Source organism: Balaenoptera ricei, chromosome 14 (assembly GCF_028023285.1).
Source record: "Balaenoptera ricei isolate mBalRic1 chromosome 14, mBalRic1.hap2, whole genome shotgun sequence".
Lineage (NCBI taxonomy): Eukaryota > Metazoa > Chordata > Mammalia > Artiodactyla > Balaenopteridae > Balaenoptera > Balaenoptera ricei.
Genome location: NC_082652.1, coordinates 31,278,522 through 31,301,964, shown reverse-complemented (window position 1 = coordinate 31,301,964; position 23,443 = coordinate 31,278,522). Strand labels below are relative to the sequence as shown.

Genomic DNA, 23,443 nt, shown 5'->3' with positions numbered 1-23,443 from the left:
AGCCGTAGAGGGTTTGGCGTGCTGAGGTCCTGCGAGACTAAGGCTTTCTTGCTCCTGGGCACCATGGCCCGAGTCCCTCCTGACCCTGTGTTGCTTCTTTGAGGGTCCGGCAAGCAGAGCCTGGCTCTGGGGTGAGGTGCAGGGCGGGGTGGCCGCGGACACAGCTGCAGCTGCTCAGCCACAGGCGTTCTGGTGCTCCCTGCGCGCACACCGGGCTCCACAGCTGCGGCCCCTCCCTCCGCCCAGAGCCTCAGGGCATCAAGGGGGTGAGGAATGGCAGCAGAACCTGGGCGCAGATCCAGAGCAGGAAAGTGGCGCCGTCTGCGCTCAGGCCTGGGGGAGTGTGCCTTTCCCCTACTGCCTTCTCTCCGTGTACAACTCAGATTTTCACAACTGAAGACCTGATTTCTACACATACCCATCCACCCCTCATTTTTCCCAGAATAATATGACTCAAGAAAGAGGTTATACTTTCAAAGGAACTTTTAATTACCGTTATTAGGAAGTCTGTCGTTAGGCCAGTGTCCATGGGGAGATTTTTAGCTCATGGAATGTGTTTTCCGGCAAAGATCCAGTTAGAAAATAAAATGCTACTTTGCAAAAACATCCTCTAACATCTACCAGTTCTATTATTTTTAAAAGCGATGTTGTCAATCAGTCCTATGAAGTATCTGTGATTAATTCACATAGTATTCCTCAATTGCTGTTTAGCCACAAACCCACTGCCTCTGAGGGCGCATATTGGGTGTTTCCCACGCGTGCATCCAAATGCTTTGGAAAGGGGGGAGGAAAACAATGTAACACATCTGGTTTCCCAAACAACAGTCATGGAAAATTTTCCCCGTGAGATGGAAAACTATGGAAAGTCACTCAGCTGGAACCTCCCGTTCAGTGTATTTTAACATCCTCTCTCTTTGCTGCCGCCTCCTTCCAACATTCATTTCTCAGCTCTTCCACTTGAAATGGACCAGTGAGTCTCCACTTTGTATGGTGCGGGGCAGAGGCTGTGGATGGGCTAACAGGGTGGCTTCCAGATGGCAGATTCAGATCTGCCTTTACTGGACCCATCTGCCCATGGCAGTCAAGTGCACAAGGCCGTCTGTCCGTCCGAGGACACAAGATTAATGAGCTCCACCGCAACGACAGCTGGGTCCCCGGGAGTGCACGTTCCCTGGGAGGAGGTCTGTCTGCCCTGTCGCAGAGTGGGTACCGGCCAGGCAGCCTGGATGCAAAAGCCGAGCATGTGTCTCAAGGGAGGTGCCCCGCAGAGCCGCACCTTCTCAGAAACTCCCAAGAAAGCCTCCCAAGGTGATAAGCAGAGTGGGAAACGTGGCCTGACTTCTTTCCCAAGGATAAATTAGCAAGTAACAGAATTTCCCAGGCCTCGCTTTGTGTCATACTGAACATTCTTACAGTTGAACCAGTGGATGGCAACATTTATCATGTCAAATGAGGGGAAAAAAAAAAAATTACATGTACCGAGTTGACCTTGGAAATAGTTGATAAAAAACCACCAGGTTGGAAAATGTTTGGCTCTGTGAACATTCCCCGCTGACTGATAGTGCGGCAGGGACCCGACTGTCCTGGGAGCAGTGAGCACTTTGAGCTCGCCCAGCCTCTGTGGAAGGGCCCAGGCTGGGGATGAGCTCCAAGACGCCCACCACTGCATTAAGCTTCTGAGGCCAGCACTGCTATGGCTGTGTATGCATTTTATACTTATTAGTAAGTCCTGAAATCAGGTTTTTAAACACAGGATGGTCAATAGGGCCAGAAGTATGACCTTGGGGTTACAACAGCCAATCTTCCCAGAATTGGATTAATTAAAAGATAAGTTCATTCAAGGCTGTGACCTAATACTTTTTTTCTTTTTTTAATTTTTTTTAACATCTTTATTGGAGTATAATTGCTTTACAATGGTGTGTTAGTTTCTGCTTTATAACAAAGTGAATCAGTTATACATATGTCCCCATATCTCTTCCTCTTGCGTCTCCCTCCCTCCCATCCTCCCTATCCCACCCCTCTAGGTGGTCACAGAGCACCAAGCTGATCTCCCTGTGCTATGTGGCTGCTTCCCACTAGCTATCTATTTTACATTTGGTAGTGTATATATGTCCATGCCACTCTCTCACTTTGTCCCAGCTTACTCTTCCCCCTCCCCGTGTCAAGTCCATTCTCTAGTAGGTCTGTGTCTTTATTCCCGTCTTGCCCCTAGGTTCCTCATGACCATTTTTTTTTTAGATTCCATATATATGTGTAAGCATACAGTATTTGTTTTTCTCTTTCTGACTTACTTCAATCTGTATGACAGACTCTAGGTCCATCCACCTCACTACAAATAACTCAATTTCGTTTCTTTTTATGGCTGAGTAATATTCCATTGTATATATGTGCCACATCTTCTTTATCCATTCATCTGTCAATGGACACTTAGGTTGCTTCCATGTCCTGGCTATTGTAAACAGAGCTGCAATGAACACTGTGGTATACGACTCTTTTTGAATTATGGTTTTCTCAGGGTATATGCCCAGTAGTGAGATTGCTGGGTCGTATGGTAGTTATATTTTTAGTTTTTTAAGGAACCTCCCTACTGTTCTCCATAGTGGCTGTATCAATTTACATTCCCACCAGCAGTGCAAGAGGGTTCCCTTTTCTCCACACCCATTCCAGCATTTACTGTTTGTAGACTTTTTGATGATGGCCATTCTGACTGGTGTGAGGTGATACTGTAGTTTTGATTTGCATTTCTCTGATGATTAGTGATGCTGAGCATCCTTTCACGTGTTTGTTGGCAATCTCTATATCTTCTTTGGAGAAATGTCTGTTTAGGTCTTCTGCCCATTTTTGGATTGGGTTGTTTGCTTCTTTGATATTGTGCCGCATGAGCTGCTTGTAAATTTTGGAGATTAATCCTTTGTCAGTTGCTTCATTTGCAAATATTTTCTCCCATTCTGAGGGTTGTCTTTTCGTCTTGCTTATGGTTTCCTTTGCTGTGCTAAAGCTTTTAAGTTTCATTAGGTCCCATTTGTTTATTTTTGTCTTTATTTCCATTTCTCTAGGAGGTGGGTAAAAAAGGATCTTGCTGTGATTTATGTCATAGAGTGTTCTGCCTATGTTTTCCTCTAAGAGTTTTACAGTGTCTGGCCTTACATTTAGGTCTTTAATCCATTTTGAGTTTATTTTTGTGCATGGTGTTAGGGAGTGTTCTAGTATCATTCTTTTACATGTAGCTGTCCAGTTTTCCCAGCACCACTTATTGAAGAGGCTGTCTTTTCTCCATTGTATATTCTTGACTCCTTTACCCAAAATAAGGTGACCATATGTGCGTGGGTTTATCTCTGAGCTTTCTATCCTGTTCCATTGATCTATATTTCTGTTTTTGTGCCAGTACCATACTGTCTTGATTACTGTAGCTTTGTAGTATAGTCTGAAGTCCAGGAGGCTGATTCCTCCAGTTCTTTTTTTTTTTTTTTTTCTCAAGATTGCTTTGGCTATTTGGGGTCTTTGTGTTTCCATACAAATTGTGAAAATTTTTGTTCTAGTTCTGTGAAAAATGCCATTGGTAGTTTGATAGGGATTGCACTGAATCTGTAGATTGCTTTGGGTAGTATAGTCATTTTCACAGTGTTGATCCTTCCAATCCAAGAACATGGTATATCTCTCCATTTGTTTGTATCGTCTTTAATTTCTTTCATCAGTGTCTTATAGTTTTCTGCATAAAGGTCTTTTGTCTCCTTAGGTAGGTTTATTCCTAGGTATGTTATTCCTTTTGTTGCAGTGGTAAATGGGAGTGTTTGCTTAATTTCTCTTTCAGATTTTTCATCATTAGTGTATAGTAATGCAAGAGATTTCTAAGCATTAATTTTGTATCAAATTCATTGATTAGCTCTATTAGTTTTCTGGTAGATTCTTTAGGATTCTCTAGTATAGTATCATGTCATCTGCAAACAGTGACAGCTTTACTTCTTCTTTTCTGATTTGGATTCCTTTTATTTCTTTTTCTTCTCTGATTGCTGTGGCTAAAACTTCCAAAACTATGTTGAATAACAGTAGTGAGAGTGGACAACCTTGTCTTGCTCCTGATCTTAGAGGAAATAGTTTCAGTTTTTCACCATTGAGAATGATGTTGGCTGTGGGTTTGTCATATATGGCCTTTATTATGTTGAGGTAAGTTCCCTCTTTGCCTACTTTCTGGAGAGTTTTTGTCATAAATGGGTGTTGAATTTTGTCAAAAGCTTTTAATGCATCTATTGAGATGATCATATGGTTTTTATCCTTCAATTTGTTAATATGGTGTATCCATTGACTGATTTGCATATACTGAAAAATCCTTGCATTCCTGGGATAAACCCCACTTGATCATGGTGTATGATCCTTTTAATGTGCTGTTGGATTCTGTTTGCTAGGATTTTGTTGAGGATTTTTGCATCTATGTTCATCAGTGATATTGGCCTGTAGTTTTCTTTCTTTGTGACATCTTTGTCTGGTTTTGGTATCAGGTTGATGGTGGCCTCGTAGAATGAGTTTGGGAGTGTTCCTTCCTCTGCTGTATTTTGGAAGAGTTTGAGAAGGACAGGTGTTATCTCTTCTCTAAATGTTTGATAGAATTCGCCTGTGAAGCCATCTGGTCCTGGGCTTTCATTTGTTGGAAGAGTTTTAATCACAGTCTCAATTTCAGGGCTTGTGATTGGTCTGTTTATATTTTCTATTTCTTCCTGGTTCAGTCTCAGAAGGTTGTGCTTTTCCAAGAATTTGTCCATTTCTTCCATGGTGTCCATTTTATTGGCATAAAGTTGCTTGTAGTAATCTCTCATGATCGTTTGTATTTCTGCAGTGTCAGTTGTTACTTCTCTTTTTTCATTTCTAATTCTATTGATTTGAGTCTTCTCCCTTTTTTTCTTGATGAGTCTGGCTAATGGTTTATCAATTTTGTTTATCTTCTCAAAGAACCAGCTTTTAGTTTTATTGATCTTTGCTATTGTTTCATTTCTTTTTCATTTATTTCTGATCTGATAAAGCATCTAAGTGTAAATATGAAGAACCTAAACTTCAGAGCATGATCTAATGCAATTACGTTTCATGTTCATCTTCAAGTCTTCCTTCAACTGCCCCTGGTCACTGAGGAAGCCTCACCAGGGATCCAGCCTGAGGACCGGGTGGAATCTGCTCCCCTGGACCTTTGCCAGTGATCCAGGACCCATCTTCAGTGTAGGGCCTTTGGGGGCTGCCCTAGGTCAAAGCCGGCCTTTCCCCTACAGACAGAATGCCTTTGGCTCCAGGACCTCCTGGACTTGGACTCACCTGGTGCCTAGAAGCCCACTTGCTGGCAGCCCACCCTTTCTGCTCTGCCCAAGATGCAAAAACTTCCGGAAAAAGCACTTCTGCACATCAGAACTGTGATCTGCCCTGATTTAATTTTTGAAATAAGAACGTGCTCCACTTGAGCCTAGGTAGCTTTTATCTTTCACTTGTGTATGCTGCACCAGACTTATTCTTCAGACTCTGCAACTTTATAACTTTGCCTAGGAGACATGCAACTCTGTATGAAGGGAACCAGACTAGAACTTAAGGTTAGAAAACACCTTATTTTTGCTGTGTATTCTGTTTGTTTGTTTCTATTACTGTGAAAATAGTATGTGCAGGACGTGGAGGGTCACAGTACCAAAAGGTATCCGAGGAAATACTCTCTTGGCCCCAGTCCCACTTCCCAGAGCTAACTGTGGCCGGCAGTTTGCAGTTTGCGACATATCTTTCAGGGAGTGGCAGGAGATCTAAATACGCTAACAAGCTTGCTAATAAGCTCATTGTTCCCATCTGGCCACTTGACTTTCATCAGACCTGCCCTTGTTTCTTTGAAGTCTTTGGTGACAGCTCTGGGTTTATACCTTATTCAACCTACATCTATTTGTTCTCTTACACACCCACCTTTATTCTCCAGAGGCTCTTGGTGAAAATGATGGTGACCTGCAGGCACGGAGCCTTTACGGCCCAGACCACCTGGCGTATCCTCAGCCAGTGAACACAGGAGTTCTGTCCATAGATGAGTCTGTCATCTCCGCAAACTTCCATCGTAGATTATATTTTCATGCCAGTCTTCAATGACTCATTCTCTCTCTTTTTTTTTTTATGCCGACTCATTCTCTTTTATCTGTGGGGGGGATAAGGGTTTTAGAAAAGAATCTTAATCTGAATGTAACAATGAAGGTAGGAATGACAAATGGCTTATCTGTTAAAATGTTGCTGGAGGTGTAAATGTATCCTTTCTAGCTAATCTCAGTAGGGGACTTGTCTTGGGGCTCCTGCTGGTGGAAGAGTTACTTTTATTTTGAACCTGCAGGAGGCCCCTCTCTTTATATGTATCAAGTAGGAACTATGCATGCCTGTGTTGGGGTCAGGGGCAGCCACCACAGCATTCCAGAACTCTCTCTGCCTAAGTGAGTAGGAGGTGGAGGCCAGCACCTCTATTTTGTGACTGGCTTTTTGCGGGTCAGCCCATAGCAGCAGGTCAGTACCTCTGTTCCAACTTCAGATTAAACCCATCTCCAAGTTAATGGCTCTGACGCAAGCAAAGTAGTTGATGGTAGTTTAGCTCTTTCACAGAATTACGATGCACATGTCTTAGAAATCTTAGGCAAAAGTGATTCTGTAAAGTAGCTGGTATTGCCTCACCAATTGGTATGCTACCTTTCTATGAATTTCCTTTTCACTTTCTATTAATATTTGTCCTATAACTGGGTAGCAGTCCTATTGGCTGAAGCCCAACCTTGAACCTGTTATAAGCTTAAAACGTTATAGCACAGTCAAGCTCCTGATGCCAATTTTGGGATTATTTTAAGCCTTCCCCAAGAGAGATGAGCTTGGAAGGGCTGAAATGCCCTTAGAACGAGGAGAAGGAAATAGTGGAACCATTTTATCCTGTTTCTCTGCAAGAAAACCAACCAGCTGATCTTAAGGAGATTGAAAAGTTGGTCTTTTTAATTGACCACACTTACCAGATATATAAGTTAAAAGGTTGCAGAGCCGGGCCCCTGGCACAGAAGGTTCAGAAAGCTCTGTATCCAAGAAGACTTTCACCTGAAGACCTCGAAATGGACCAGAGTCTTGATTCCATTCTCGACTTGATTTAGGTCTTTTTACCAAAAACTTAGGCCAGCAAAGGGCCACCACTGAGAGAAAAAGTGAGAGGAGTAACTTCTAGGCATTCTTTCAGGATGGCTCACTATTATTATTTCTCCTGATGTGGGGGGATGGAATTTGCTTCACAGAGATTAGGCATCTTTAAAAAAAAAAAAAAAAGCCCGGGTAGGGTATGATGCCAGAATTCACATATGTTGGTGGGCTTGTCTGGCCTCAGGTGGCACAGGCCTGGATTGCACTCGGGCTCCACACTTCCTCACGGCCAGACAGGTCACCTGTCACTGTGGTTCCTCCCCTGTAACACAGGCACGTGACTCTGCACTCAGGATAGATGTGAGATGCAAGCAAGGTTCTGTAGGTGAATGATTAACACACCCTGGCCCATTAGAAACCATTAGCATTAGTTACCATCATTGGGTTTTTATGTGTGTAACAGTCATTTGGAAGGATCATGCCCATCTATGGCTCATTCCCTTGGACATCAGCTCTTGCCATTGTTCTCCAGTGGCAGAGCTAGGCTGGCTGCTTGCCAGGCCACATTGCTGCTCCCAGGTGACCATGGGAACAGGTACCAAATAGCATCAATTCTCTGGGCTCTTGTTCCCTTTGGCCACCCTCACCCCGAAGCAATTTTGAGCTCATTCCATGATGATTAAATATAATATTGGTATTAACAGGACATTGTTGATTACTCTGACCCAAATGTGCATGAAAACATTAAGGCTTAATTTTATTTAATCTGATATCTGCTAATGCCAAAAAGTACTTACTTCCAGAGGAAGCAAATTTTCAATCTGCAAAAGGACTGTCATGTGAACCCTGCTTTCAAGGAGCACAAAGTTCTGGTCCTAATGTTGTCATGGCTGTTTGTTATATGCCTAAGAAGCCCACAGCTGACCACATACACAACTTGGGCTTCACAGGGAGTTATTAATAACATATAAGAATTTATTATGTGGTTTTCTGCTTTTTCTAAAGTGAAAATGAGACTACTCCAAAGAGTGGATCAAAATTATTAGTATTTTATGCTTAAAACTGTTTGACTTGAATAGTGATTTTTTTAAAAAATTTAAAATCCAAAGATGAAAAAATCAAATCTATCATAAACCATATCTAATTTTTCAGCAAACAAATTCTGTACTTAGGGAGATGTGTATTTGTGAAAAGACTGTTGCAGCACATCTTGTCACTCACTTGCACTTATATCATTTTTAAATACTTTTGGTGTAGAGCTGAAAGGAACTTCTGCATTTATTATCAATACAATTTCACACATTTTATGAGCATCTCGTTGAGAATAGAGGTAATTTACTTATATTCAGATGGTTGGAAAGAACATGTAGGATTTTTAGAATGTTCTCTATCTGCTGAGTTTTGCAAATGTTAACTGAATTGTCCTCTTAGTGCCTTTCATCTCAAAGCTAAAAGTGAAAATTGCTGTTCAAGGTGAGAAAAATCAAGGAGCAATAAATGCTAACAAACAGACCATTCCACTCAACCAAAAGTCTACTGTATCTAATATTAAAACTCTTCAGGTAAACTATGGAGAAAACTATGGTGTTTTCAGTGATAAATCTCATGTTAAGGAGTTTCTCTTTTCTAATTCAACTTTATTTAAATCCAAACATATGCGAAGTATCTCAAATTCTCCCCAAATGCAGTTAGCCATTTTTGTATATGTACATGTATGTTTCCTGCACTGACTAGATGGTTTTAGAAGCACGACTGGCTCTCGAGCTGATGGAGGACAGAAGGCTGATGGGCATGCAGACCCCAGGCTGGAGGTCCACTCCTCGCTGCCCCGGCACTGGAGGTCTACCATATAGGGGATTCTCTGTCTTCCCATATTACAGACAACCTGCCTCCAGCAGGACTGAGAGAGCTTTTATTTTTCCTGCCTCATAAATATACCAAACAGGATTTCCCTGAGACCAGTCTGGGAGCTCGAGATAGGCTTTTAGTGTTTTCTGTGTGATTGGAAGAGATGGGCTCGTGTGGCTTTTATCATCCAGGTACCATAATTGATTCAGTGTGTATTAATTCATTTGGCCAAACCTTTCTGAAAAAATGCCCATGCTGAAGCATACTAAGTTAGCAATCATGGTTTTGAAATGTGTGTCCAAAGGGCTGGACTGGTTTTAGAAAATATAAAATCTTTTAAGTTAGGTATAAGCAGATTAGTAATAAAAATCCATTCTTCATTTATCAGACCTGTTTGCATGCTTCCCATGAGCTAAGCACTGTCTCCTCCCACAACTTACAGATCTGGGGGACAGGGGAGGAACAGGATAAACAAGTAGGTGCAGTGGTTCTTCCTGCCATTAGTGAGCAGAAAAGAGAGGGATAGTGATTCTATCTCGGGGGACCACGAGGAAGCCTTCACGAACAAGTTAACCGTTTACCTTTGGCTTTTTTTTTTTAAAAACATCTTTATTGGAGTATAATTGCTTTACAGTGGTGTGTTAGTTTCTGCTTTATAACAAAGTGAATCAGCTATACATATGCATATATCCCCATTATCTCCTCCCTCTTGCGTCTCCCTCCCACCCTCCCTATCCCACCCCCCTAGGTGGTCACAAAGCACCGAGCTGATCTCCCTGTGCTATGCGGCTGCTTCCCACTAGCTATTTTACATTTGGTAATGTATATATGTCCATGCCACTCTCACTTTGTCCCAGCTTACCCTTCCCCCTCCCCGTGTCCTCAAGTCCATTCTCTACGTCTGCGTCTTTATTCCTGTCCTACCCCTAGGTTCTTCATGACAATTTTTTTTTTTAGATTCCATATATATATGTTAGCATACGTTGTTTTTCTCTTTCTGACTTACTTCACTCTGTATGACAGACTCTGGGTCCACCCACCTCACTACAAATAACTCAGTTTCGTTTTTTTTTATGGCTGAGTAATATTCCATTGTATATATATGTGCCACATCATCTTTATACATCCATCTGTCGATGGACACTTACGTTGCTTCCATGTCCTGACTATTGTAAATAGAGCTGCAATGAACATTGTGTTACATGACTCTTTTTGAATCATGGTTTTCTCAAGGTATATGCCCAGTAGTGGGACTGCTGGGTCGTATGGTAGTTCTATTTTTAGTTTTTTAAGGAATCTCCCTACTGTTTTCCATAGTGGCTGTATCAATTTCCATTCCCACCAACAGTGCAAGAGGGTTCCCTTTTTTCCACACCCTCTACTTTTGGCTTTAATTGTTAAACCTCAAAAGTCACCCCCACCCCATGACTATGCTTGTCATATATTGTAATATATGACCTCTTAGTAACTACGAGTCTGAGTATGACCACCTATGTTGATAAGAGACATGAGCCCTTTATTAATTCCCTTCTGGTTCAACAGCTGGCACTCAAATGATAGCATACATACGTGAGTGTAGGTATCTCATTATTTCTGCTCCTCAACCAGAGCCGGGACATCTGAAGTCAAGCAGAGTGTCCTGGCAGCCCTGGCTTGGCTCCCCCTGGCCTCCCACAGCTTCCTCCCGTCTCTGCTCCGGGTTCCTGTGGTGCTAGCATCCTAATCCAATGAGCCCTTGGCAGCGTCAGCCCCAGATCCTGCAGGCGATCAGGGAACCCGGCTCTCCCACTGACTGTGCAGATTCCCTCCCACCCACCTTGGAGACAGCCCGGCACCAGTGCCCCTTTGCTTGCCAGCCTCCTGTCCTCACCCTTGTGAGATGGCAGAGCCGCCCGGTGTCCCCGCAGGTGGCAGAGAACCAGCCGCTGTTCTGCGCGCTCAAGGCGCTGCTGGAGGAGCTGCGTGTGGAGCTGTGGGAGGACGAACGTGCACGGCGGCGGCTGCAGCAACAATATGCCGGTGACAAGGCCTCCTGGGATGTGGAGTGGGCCGCGCTCACGTGCCGCCTGGAGCAGGTACGGCCGCCAGGGTTCCGCTCCGACCGTGGGGAGGGTCCGGATCCCAGGGCGTGCCAGGGAAAGAGGGTGAGAGGAGAAAGCTGGGAGCAGCTGCCTCTGCCACCCCAGAAAGTCCCCGCCTTCCCACAGTGCTGTCTTTTCCCTCCTATTACCTCTCCCAGATCTGGAACACTGCCCCAACCCAGCAGCATTTCAAAAGTAGTGTTTATTTTCCCATTCTGTGTAGAGCAAGGTTGTCTCTTTTTATTATTATTATTCAATTTATTTAAACTAAAAGCAAAAAGAGTTCACCCATTCCCTGCCCCCTTCCCCTTGGCAACCCCCAATTTGTTCCATGTATCTCTAAGCTTGGCTTCACTTATAATATTTATAGAGTCCACATATACCAGAAATCATGCAGTATTTATCTTTCTCTGACTTATTTCACTTAGCATAATGCCTTTGGCGTCCATCCATGTTGCTGCAAATGGCATTATTTCATTCTTTTTCGTGGTTGAGTAGTATTCCATTATACAAATGTACCACATCTTTATCCATTCATCTGTCGATGAACACTTAGGTTGTGCGTTATTTCTCGGCTATTGTAAATAGTGCTGCTATGAACATGGGGGATATCTTTTTGCATTAGTGTTTTCGTTTTCCTCAGATAACAAGATACATGAAAAGATGTTCTACATTATTAATCATCAGGGAAATGCAAATCAAAACCACAATGAGCTGTCACCTCACACCTGCTGGAATGGTTCTTATCAGGAAAACTAGAAATAGCAAGTGTTGGTGAGGACGTGGGGAGAAGGGAGCAAGGCTGTCTTTAGCGCCACGGAAGCACGGCCAGGGTGAAAACGTGATCAGAGTGCACTGACAGAATTCAGACAGGGGCAAAGAAAAAGCAGATTGTGGTTTAGTTACCTCTGAAAAAAGGAAATGAATACTTCCCGTTAGACTTCTCCCAATACCAGAAAGAGCTTGTAGACCTCCCACTACAGTCCTGGAAGTCTGATCAATTTCAGTGTCCTTATTTACACGGAAGGCGCCCGAGGCCCAGAGGAAGCGTGTCGTCTCAGATCACAGAGCCTTTAGTGTGACAAGCTGACAGCAGGTTACTGCCTCCACCGCCCACAAGAGAGCAGAGCCTCTCGGGGATTTGAGATACCGGCCCTGGTCGTTAAGATCGGGCTGAGCCAGGAACGCTGTTTTCTAAGTGCTTTCTCCCTGGAAATCTTTGAAAGCCATGTCACTTCCCATGTAGGGCCTGCTCGCTCAGATTGCTTCTCCAGGTTTCTTCCAGCCCCTTGATCACAATAAGGGAGGAAAGGTCTGCGCGTCCTTGATAATCTATTTTCTAGGCCCTGTTTTGAGGCAAACCATGAAGTAATCAAAACTTTGTATGAATTGGCTCAGTCATGAAAGAAAAAACTTGCCTGGAAAGAAGACATCTTCTAAATGGCCTTGATAAAAGATTAAAGGGCCTGTCCTGTCAAAAGAAGACAGCTCCCGTGGTGCCCACAAGTTCACGGGCACTGCTGCCTGGTCCAAGGGAGCAGTGGTGTCCGGCTCATAGCCCTGGGTGCAGCACAGGCATAGCCTCCTCTGCAGGGGAAGCAGCAAAGCACAGCTGGACCAAAGCACCGGGCCAGGCTAGGCAGGGGATGCAGCTGCTAACCCAGTTATGAATCCTGCCTACTGCTGGGTAGGAGGTTCTTACTAGATTTTCTGTTTATCTTAGTTCACAGCCTGAAGAGCTGGCAGTGGAGAAGAAATGAGTAAGGACGTTCTGATGAGCTGCCTTTAAACTTACTTAAAACTATGTTTATAGTGGAAAAACCTAAATATTTTCAGAGATGTAAGGGTAGCTAAAAAGAGGAGGCATAATCTTTGACTTGAGCCAGCTTCAAAACCTTTCATCTTTGTTTTAGAGGAACCTGGTGTCCACCCACACATTTGCTACAAATAAAGCCTCGGGGAGAATCACTAAACACCAAGAAATAAAGCTAGGACTTCAAACCCAGAAGCCAGGTGGTAATAGGTAAAGATTTAGTCTTCTGCCCCAAATTGTTTAAGAGTTTCTCAAACATTTGGAGCCCGGGGAATGATGGATGTGGGCTGATGCTAGTTCACTCATCTTTATCCTTTTCTACTTAAATGCAAAACCGTTGAATTCTCCCAAAAGTGAAGTATTTTCTCTCAGTGGAGGCCATCTTGTGTCAGTTCCCAAATCTGATTCCTTCAACTGACTCCTAGGTCAGACCTTGCTCTAACTGCCAGGGATCCCCCAACAAGTAAGACAGATCTTGAAAGGGTTCTCAGTGCAGTGGGAGACCAGACAAGGGCCACAGTTAGTACTAGTGTGGTGAGTGCCTCGCCAGGCCTGTACACAGGCTCTCAGGGATGGGGGGGCATGCAGGGCACACACCTCGGCTTGAGGGTTCAGGGAAGGGTTGTTTGTGAAAGCCCTGCTTAGAGTGAATCTCAGAGGATGAACAGGAGTGGGCACATGGAAAAGGAGAGAAACAGTGTTTCGGACAAAAAAGGGACATCATGGAGAAAGGGGCATGGCACACCAGAGGAGCTGCACCTTGTCACATACGAGTGGAAAGAAGAATCGCCAAAGAATTGAAACATTAATCCTGATTTTATCACGGGAGTAAAGCATTTTGACTTGCATTTTTAAAAAAAATTTTATTTATTTATTTATGGCTGTGTTGGGTCTTCGTTTCTGTGCGAGGGCTTTCTCTAGTTGTGGCAAGCGGGGGCCTCTCTTCATCGCAGTGCGCGGGCCTCTCACTATCGCGGCCTCTCTTGTTGTGGAGCACAGGCTCCAGACGCGCAGGCTCAGTAATTGTGACTCACGGGCCTAGTTGCTCCGCGGCATGTGGGATCTTCCCAGACCAGGGCTCGAACCCGCATCTCCTGCATTAGCAGGCAGATTCTCAACCACTGCGCCACCAGGGAAGCCCTGACTTGCATTTTTAAGAAGTTATTCTGGTATCGAGGTACAGAATGGATTAGAAACCATTAGAGTTGAAATGGATTAACATGGGTCCATGGGTAGACTTCAGGGATCTGCTGAACTAGAATAGGCAAAAGGATACATCTTTATGTTCATGAATCTTTCACTACAATTTATCACATTCACCAACAACAGTACACCCCCAATTCCCTCCTCCTGTCCTCTGTGCTGTTGTCAGACAGTTTACTTCTACACATTCTGTAAACACAAAATACAATGCAACTATTTTTAGACACTCAGTAGCATTCTAAAGCAGTTAAAAACAGGAGAAAATGAGTTATATTTGCATTTATTTAGGTCATTTCTAGTGTTCATTTTTTGTGCAAAGTGTTTGCTGATATCATATTCCTTGTGCCTGAAAATTTCCTCTATCATTTCTTGAAATGTAAGCCTGCTTTAAAGTTTTCATTTGTTGAAAAAGCATTTTTCTTCTATTATTTTTGAAAGATGCTGTTGCTGAGTACAGAATTCTGTTGAGGTCGACATTTTCCCCCTCCAGCCCTTTCAAGATGTCACTCCATTTTCCCCTGACTTGCATACTTTCCGAGGACAGGTCTGCTGTCATTCTCATCTGTGCACCTCCGTGGGTGGTGTATATTTTTCTCTGTCTGCCTCCAAGGTTTCCTCTTTGGTTTTCAGCAGTTTGCATGTGATGTCTAGATGGGAGTTCTTTTGCTTGCTTGTTAGTTTTTGGTCTTTAATCTCCTGGGCGTTATTATAGACTGCTAGGTTACATCACTGTCCCATCACCAGGTTCCACATGGGGGCTAAGGATGTAGGGGCAGACACGTGCCTGCCCGCAAGGAGCTGTACAGCAGGACAGGCAAGAGATGTGGTGACTCACAGTTGGGAAGGAGAGCAAGAAGCAGACTCTGGGAAGCTGGGTGGATTCACTGCTTCACCTTCTGTGTGACTCCGTCAAGATTTTTTTTTTTTTTAACGTCTTTATTGGAGTATAATTGCTTTACAATGTTGTGTTTGTTTTTGCTGTACAACAAAGTGAACCAGCCATATGTATACGTATATCCCCATATCCCCTCCCTCTTGTGTCTCCCTCCCACCCCTCTAGATGGTCAGAAAGCACTGAGCTGATCTCCCTGTGCTATGCAGCTGCTTTCCACTAGCTAGCTATTTTACATTTGGTAGTGTATATATGTCAGTGCTACTCTCTCACTTCATCCCAGCCTACCCTTCCCCCTCCCCATGTCCTCAAGTCCATTCTCTATGTCTGTGTCTTTATTCCTGTCCTGCCCCTAGGTTCATCAGAACCACTTTTTTTTTTTTTTAAGATTCCATTATATATATGTTAGCATACAATATTTTTCTCTTTCTGACTTACGTCACTCTGTATATATGACAGACTCTAGGTCCATGCACCTCACTACAAATAGTTCAATTTCGTTTCTTTTTATGGCTGAGTAATATTCCATTGTATATATGTGCCACATCTTCTTTATCCATTCATCTGTCAGTGGACACTTAGGTTGCTTCCATGTCCTGGCTATTGTAAACAGAGCTGCAATGAACATTGTGGTACACGTCTCTTTTTGAATTATGGTTTTCTCAGGGTATATGCCCAGTAGTGGGATTGCTAGGTCATATGGTAGTTCTAATTTTAGTTTTTTAAGGAACCTCCCTACTGTTCTCCATAGTGGCTGTATCAATTTACATTCCCACCAACAGTGCAATAGGGTTCCCTTTTCTCCACCCCCATTCCAGCATTTACTGTTTGTAGACTTTTTGATGATGGCCATTCTGACTGGTGTGAGGTGATACTGTAGTTTTGATTTGCATTTCTCTAATGATTAGTGATGTTGAGCATCCTTTCATGTGTTTGTTGGCAATCTGTATATCTTCTTTGGAGAAATGTCTATTTAGGTCTTCTGCCCATTTTTGGATTGGGTTGTTTGTTTTTTTGATATTGTGCTGCATGAGCTGCTTGTATATTTTGGAGATTAATCCTTTGTCAGTTGCTTTGTTTACAAATATTTTCTCCCATGTCAGATGTTTTTAATTAGGACTTTAAAGATGAAAAGTGCTTCCTCCATAAGACTGGTCAGATCTTGGTTTAAACATGTTTCCAGGGATAATACATGAGAGTGCTGAGATTTTCTTCACCTACTACTGCGAGACTGTCAGAGACTAAGTTCCTAAGTCTGTTCTCCTTGACAGCTGGAAGCGAAGACTGAGAAAAGCTTGGGAGACCCAGGCTCCTCTGCTGACAGCAAAGGGGTGTTCAGGAAGGAGAGGGAGGCACAGCAGAAGCTCCTGGCCGACAGTCATGGGCTAGTCATGGACCTGCGATGGCAGATCCACCACAGCGAGAAGAACTGGAACCGGGAGAAGGTAGAGCTTCTCGACCGCCTGGACCGGGAGCGGCAGGAGTGGGGGCGGCAGGAGAAGGAGCTCCTGTGGAGAATTGAACAGGTGAGGATGCCCCAGGGAGGAGGCGGAGATGCCTGACCTGGAAATCAGAGCACTCAGAAGGGGAAAATCAGAGCTCGGAGGTCTCTGCTGCATCAGGCTGATGTAGGGGCTTCCAGAGGAGGAAGTAGAAATCCTAGGAGTTCTGGTGTTGGAGACCTAGGCTCAGCCCTCCCATGACACAGACCTTTTCATTGCAAAGTCTGTGGTTAACTTCCCTGTGTGTGTACGGTTGGGGGGTAACTTTTTAAAGGTGTTTAAAGACTAAACTTGAGAGATGAGATTATTTCAGGCCTTAGGAAGTGATTTCTACCAAAAAGCAAACTAGTTTTTAAGTCTGCCACTAAAGATGCGGTCATGGTGACTGCTTCAGCTTGAATGGAATTGTTGTCCATTAGTAAAGAAACTGCTGAATTCAGTAGGATGTCAGGCTGTTTGCACCTGCTGTGGATCTTGTGGAGCTGTAATTAGACAGGACACAGTCAGGGGAAGTGACTGATTGTTCATCATCTTCAGCTAAACAAACATTGAAAAATGCAGATGAGTTCTGTGGGAAAGGGGGAGTTGTTGTTCTAGAGATAATCATTCCCTGCCTTGCGTCAGACTTAGGACAGTTTGCGTAGCTGCAGTCCTGCCTGAGTAGTGCACAAATTAAATTTTCACATGAAACTGATGAAGGACTGGGATTCTACCCTGGCTGGATTTTGACATAGCATACACTGTAGTTCAGCCTGTCACACTTATAAATTCAGGAGGCCTCAAGGAAATGTATTCATCAATAAACTGAATGCAGAAAAAATAACCTCATTATTCTATTATAAATATCCATGCTGCCTTTTGGAAAATGTGCTGTATTATCCCTAGACATGGGACCTGTGTTCTGCAAGTGCAGTGGCAAAGGTCCGTTTCTGCTCACTGTGGAGAAGGGAGGGGGCAAGGGAGAGAGAACTGAAAAGGACCAGGAACGGCTCTGAAACCTCTGAGCAGAAGTGCACTGCACATAAAGAGGCCCGACGTCCTTCCTGGGTTTGGTTACTCACACAGCTGAGTCACCAGACTGGTAGATGATCTGGCTCATTTCAAAATTCCCCAAATTCTATCAAAGGAAAGTTGGCCACTTCCTGTTTGGCCTAGAAATGCGGCACCTGAGAAGAATCTTCTGTCTTAAATCCCCTGTGCGCCTGTGCCCTATGCAGAGGATCAGCTGTCGGGTGGGAATTGTAGGGGCAGATGCAGCACGTACTCTTACAAAGTGGTCACGGATTCATCCAATGTTCGTTAACCAGTATCCTGGCTCCTCCAGGTACCTCGTTATCAGGGAGGGTCCCTCCTGGCCGTCCCTCCAGGACCACACACACTGTCCCTCCCGCACCCCAGCAAGGCCATCGTCATCATCCCCTTTGCCCGTGAGCTGTAGGCTTGTTGGTCTCATCATGGCTTCATTTTGGAAGTCACACCTTGGATGTAAGTTAAGCAAGTCTTTGTAAGGGCTTCATTTTACTTTGGGGAATGAGGAATTTCTAGTAAAGGAAAAATTAGTAAGACATCCAGTGACATTCAGTGTTCGAAGAGTTAATGCCCTAGGGATGAGCAGCCACCCCATTTTAAGACTATCTTTGGAAAGATGAGTGGGCAGGGGCTGAACTCCATTTCAAGACTGTCACTACTGCCATGGCCCTACCACGATGACAGCCTTAACATCTTTGAGCAAAATGGACTCAAGACACGTGGGTTCTGGGCATTCATTCATCTGTTCCTGAAATCTGTGTGGTGGATCCCGCAGGCTTTGTACAATGATTTCACTGCTGTTTTTAGAAGAGGGTTTGTTGATGCTTCAGATATGCGATTGTGGCTTTCAAAAATAAATCCAGCCTTCCCCCCCAAATATTTGACATTTAAAAAATCACAGTACCCAATCCTGAAAATGAGGAAAAGCAGTTATAGGCATTCTCTGTAAAAGAGGAAATTGGCTAAAGTGTAGTGTGTGTAGATTTTTTTTTTAATCAGTTATTGAGTTGTTCATTCATTTAACTTTTAGCTGCACGTTCCGTAGATAAACAAGACACGTAGACAAACATTCTTCATAATGTATGCCCCTCCATATCTGACTACGTGGTGGGCCGTGTAACCTTGTCTGTGATGACCTAATACAGATGGTGAAAGAAGTAACACTAAATCCATTTTCCACTTTGAGAACACATGCTTCGTACTTGCCTGGTGGTGTTGAATTCCTACATAATTTCTGTGCCATGTGAGGCATTTGATATGACGAATGACTGCGGGAATGTGGTTAAGGTCATGCAACACACACCATCTATCTTATCAGCATCATCTGTCTCAACCCAGATCCGATGGGTGAGAGTTAACTTTCCTGGAGTTACACTACATTTCTCCTCTGAATTGTTCAGTCCCAGTTAGCCTGCAGAGGCCTTGGGAGTTGGCTGTGTTAAAGAACTAAACGAAAGCTCACATGTCACTCCATTCTTCTTCCAGTGACTTCCTTAAATCAGTTACCTCTACAGCATGAAAGGCTGTTCTTTTAAAACCTGTGTACAAAGTAACCTTTTTCCTTGTCAGGTAAAGTGACATTCTCAAGGGTTTATTGTTGCCTGCAAATCTTGTAAATTTGGTGTTTGCTTTATAAGTTGTTCTACTGCAGGACTCTAAGTACAGTAGGTGCCGATGCCTCGTTTGAAACGACTCTCCTAGGAAACCCTATCCTTTTAGGGACCTTTTATTCTATGTCAGCACTGCAGAGGCATCTTGGCAGCAGGACACCTCCAGGTGAAACCACTCCAGCTCATTTTTAGGGAACCTAACTAACACAGCTTTAGTGCACATTGCTCCTGGCTGCCCAGGTTTATTTTTGAAACCCCATTTTGCTGAGTGAGAATGTGCTGGATCGTAGCTCTCCCCTGTAGTCATTCTCCCCCCTCTTCACACACACCCTCCGTGCACATTTACAGCTTCAAATGTGATTTTTGCATTTTAATTCTGTGCCCGAAATAGCTTGGAGATGATCATATGTTGAAACTAAATCACACTGACATGCATTAGATGAACATAAAAAACTTTCCTTTTCATTTTTTTAAAAAAGAAAGCATTTAGCATCTTTGAGAGCTATGTCACCAGGGAGGGGGTAGAGAGCAGAGGGGGCTTAGCTGAAACCCCCGGTGACTTGCTTGTTCCCTAATTCAACGGGGATTCTGCCTCAAACTCTAACATTTAAGCTCCAGCTGCTTGAATCTCCATCTGTCTCCTAAAATGAAGATAATACTCTGAGACTGGTTCCACCACCTCAGAAATTACTAGAAATGAGTAAAAGTCCCCATGACTCCTCATGGCTTTGTTCCCTACGACACACAGGCCACACTTATCCAGCTTGCTGATGAAGGCTTGAGTGAGGACAGGAGGTGTAGTTTGTGAAAGATGCCTTGTTAAAGGGTAAATGAATGCGCTTCCAAGGGAGGGTCAGAGCCTCTGGGCACCGTCTCAGCACCACTTCTGCCGCCCGCACCTTTGAGTTCAAGTCCAAAGAGCAGCCAGGGCGGTGGAGTGCGTGAGCCGAGCTGTCAAAGGTGCTTTCTGCCTGTTTTGGAGGGGAGCCCGGCAGGGTCCAGGACAGCCCCTCAGGGCTCCTCCGAGGAGAGAGCACTGCAGGCACGCGTGTCCCTGCCCGTTCCTGTGGTTCCAGGTGGCTCCTCTTGAAGGGCCCCCATGCTGTGAGGACATGAGGCGTTCACTCATCAGTGCACCCAGGCCCGAGGAATCACGCAGGCCTCAAGGGGGGGTCAGTGGTGGTCCTGCTGACGAACAGTGAGCTTTACGCTGGGCCCGGCCTGCAGCCCTCCCACAGCCCCGGAGGGAGGGGCACCCCTCTTACAGGTGGGGACACTGAGCTGAGACGACCAGCCACACACAGTGGTTCTAGGTCTCCTGAGGTTTCCCCACTGCTGCTGCTTGCATTTACCAAGTCAGAGAAAAGTATGACTCCAAACTATGTGGCTCATGTTTTTGTTTCTTTTTTTAGTCATACCAGATCTTTAATTACCTCTGTAGCTAAATTCTAATCCTCTCAAGCAAAGTGTAGGATGTTTTCGACACCCAATGGTTATAACCCAGGTGATCACTCGGGGTTTATGTAGGACCCATTTCAAATAATTTGGAGACCACCATGCTCTGTTGTTATTTAGAAACCCTGCTAGTTAGGAAAATCAAATTCACCCTCAGAAGTTTGCTATCGCTGATGGCTTTCCACTGAGTGTGCCTTACGTTCTGAAGGTAATTACAAAAAGGGAGTTCTAAATGTGTCATTTGGTAATGTTAGATTAAAAAAATACATGTATAATTTCCTGTGAGCACAGTACTCAAAGTTATATACAATAACATATTCTCATCAGAAGGAGCTGGCTTGCATGTGGTTAATGCAGATTTTTCTAGTCCATATAAAATTGTGATTTTTCTTTTCAAAAAGCATTTGTGATGTGTTATTTTTGAAATTAAGGTCAGAACTTTAAGAACGTAGACTTCTCACCGTCTTTCAGATAGACCATATGTTAATTCCAAATTGTGGAGAAACCATGACCTTAGGGAGCAACAGACAGAAGAATGAGGCTAATTGTTTTCATTTTTAAAACCCTCAAGTTGCAGAAAGAAAACAGTCCCCGGAGAGGTGGCAGTTTCCTCTGTGATCAAAAGGAAGACGATGTCCGCCCCTGTGCCCACACGGGGAGCCCCTGGGCCCCCCACCCCACGGGGATGTGGCCCTGCATGGACACCGACTCCAGCACGTTCGAGGACCAGCCGCTGTCCAAGCTGAAGGAATCGGACAGGTGCTCGGCCCGGGAGAACCTCTACTTGGACGCCCTGTCCTTGGACGACGAGCCAGAGGAGCCTCCAGACCGCAAGCCCGAGAGGGAGTTCAGGAACTGCTTCCCCGAGGTCAGCCTGGGTTTGGGGTGTAATTACCTGCGGCAGGACCGAGGGCAGGGGCTTGGGAAGCCGGCCGAGTGGCTGGCAGGCCCCTGGTTTTGCATATCACGGCCTCTGGGGTCAGTAAAAACGAACCCTTCATGATGCAGGAGCTTTGCTTGGTGGTCCTGACCCCAGGCTCCCTGCTTCACTTAGCCGCTTGTCTCAGGTTCAGAAATTCAGGGCTTGTGTCCTGTGTGAATGGGAGTCTCAGGAACGGGAGTGTCCAGTGAAACACAAGAGGAAATACTGGGTTGACCAAAAAGTTCGTTCAGTTTTAAGTAAAAATAAGACATTTTTCATTTTCAGCAAGAACTTTATTTAACGACGTATTCATTAACCAAACGAACTTTCTGGCAAACCCAATAGATCATCCCGGGAAGTGCAGAGCTGCAACTTTTCTTAAAATCATAGTACAGCCTTCTGATTCCAGAAAACATTAATAACAGAAAAAAAATTTGCTTTAAAGAAAGTAACAAATGTCACTAACCAATGATATACAATAAATACCTTATTTGGGCAAAGGGAAAAAAATCCCACACTAGAAACCTATGTAACTTAGATCAGCAAATAGAAGAGCTTAGCTCTGTGCAGAAATCTCCACGGCACAGCATTGGGTTTTTCTGGTTATGACTTTTTTAAAACTGGGTTTTAAAGATTGATTTTAGGAATCATACCTGTGAGCCAATCTCACAGTGGTTGCACCTGTCATTTGACACGCTCAGCAGACAGGGTGCCCGTCAGGCAGGGATGTTGAAGTGGGGGATCACCCTCAGTCACAGGTCGGCGAGGTCAAGTGCCTTCTCCTCAGCACCTGTACCCAGCAGAGGTGACAGTGCCAGCATGCCACCCCGGGGATCTAGTGGCAACGTCTCCTATGCCATCTCAAAGCAGTGGCCAGATCCCATAGGGAGGGCTCCCTGGGGGATGCTCAGGTGGTTTGCTGTGCCAGGACTCAAGTCGCAATACCTCGAAGGCTCACTGGGCCTTGCTCCCTCAGGACTGGTCCGCAGAGGGGTGTCCTCAGGAGGACCATGTGTGCATGTTCTCTTCTTTAGCAGAGGTCACTGTACCTTCCCTGATTCCCAAGGGCGATATTTAAAACAAAGAGCCCTCTAAGGATGTCACACCGACTTTTTTTTTTGCATTTTTTATTGCAGTACAGTTGGTTTGCAATGTAAGTTGCAGGTGTACAACAGTGATTCACAATTTTTAAAGGTTATGCTCCCATTTAGTTATTATAAAATATTGGCAATATTCCCTGTGCTGTACAATACATCCTTGCAGCTTATTTATTTTATATGTAGTAGTCTATACCTCTCACACCGACTTCTATAGACAGGCTGAGGCCAAGAGACATCTCTCCCCTAACTTGCTCTCACCCTTGTCTTCCCTTCCTCCGCCTCCTCCATCTCCTTCTTCTCCCCGTTCTCCCCCTCCTCTCTTGCATGCGTGTGTGTTCTCTGTCTCTCTCTCTCTCTCACACACACTTTCAGTCATTAACGAGGCAGCTTTGAAGCTCACGTGCTTAGTGATGCCCTCTGAGGAGCACAGGAGAGCCACTCTGTGACAAGGTTTATAGCCAATTTTTCTCACTCCCGTGGGCCCTCCCTGGACTCAGAGGCTCTAAGCCCTCATCACCCCTGGATTCTGGTGTCATTATTGTACTTCAAAGGGCTGAGAGGCAGAGGCACTCCTGGCCCAAACTTGGCTGCCATGTATGTTTTAAATGGTATTGTCCTAAGAGAAAAACAAATCACTTAGCACCCTGAAGGCCCCCAGGCAGCCAATGTTAACCGATTCAGATAAACTTACTTCTTCTTTATAGGAAGAAGAAAATCACAAGGGAAATCTTCAAAGGTAAGTAAGACTGATGAAATGATAGTAGACTACTGCAGTAGAAACCTCCTGGTCTTGGGCTTCCCTGGTGGCACAGTGGTTAGGAATCTGCCTGCCAATGCAGGGGACACGGATTCGAGCCCTGGTCCGGGAAGATCCCACATGC

The 23,443-nt window shown here is 44.5% G+C and overlaps 1 protein-coding gene across 4 annotated transcripts in view; it reads left to right on the top strand.

The window, feature by feature from the left end:
* MTCL1 (microtubule crosslinking factor 1) overlaps positions 1 to 23,443 on the top strand; it is a 123,590-nt gene that overhangs the window by 90,905 nt on the left and 9,242 nt on the right. For all 4 annotated transcript variants that reach the window (XM_059893591.1, XM_059893590.1, XM_059893593.1 and 1 more), the window contains 4 exons: positions 10,863 to 11,030; positions 16,216 to 16,470; positions 21,112 to 21,408; positions 23,267 to 23,298. In XM_059893591.1, the coding sequence (XP_059749574.1) occupies positions 10,863 to 11,030; positions 16,216 to 16,470; positions 21,112 to 21,408; positions 23,267 to 23,298 (752 nt within the window). The remainder of the gene's footprint in view (positions 1 to 10,862; positions 11,031 to 16,215; positions 16,471 to 21,111; positions 21,409 to 23,266; positions 23,299 to 23,443) is intronic.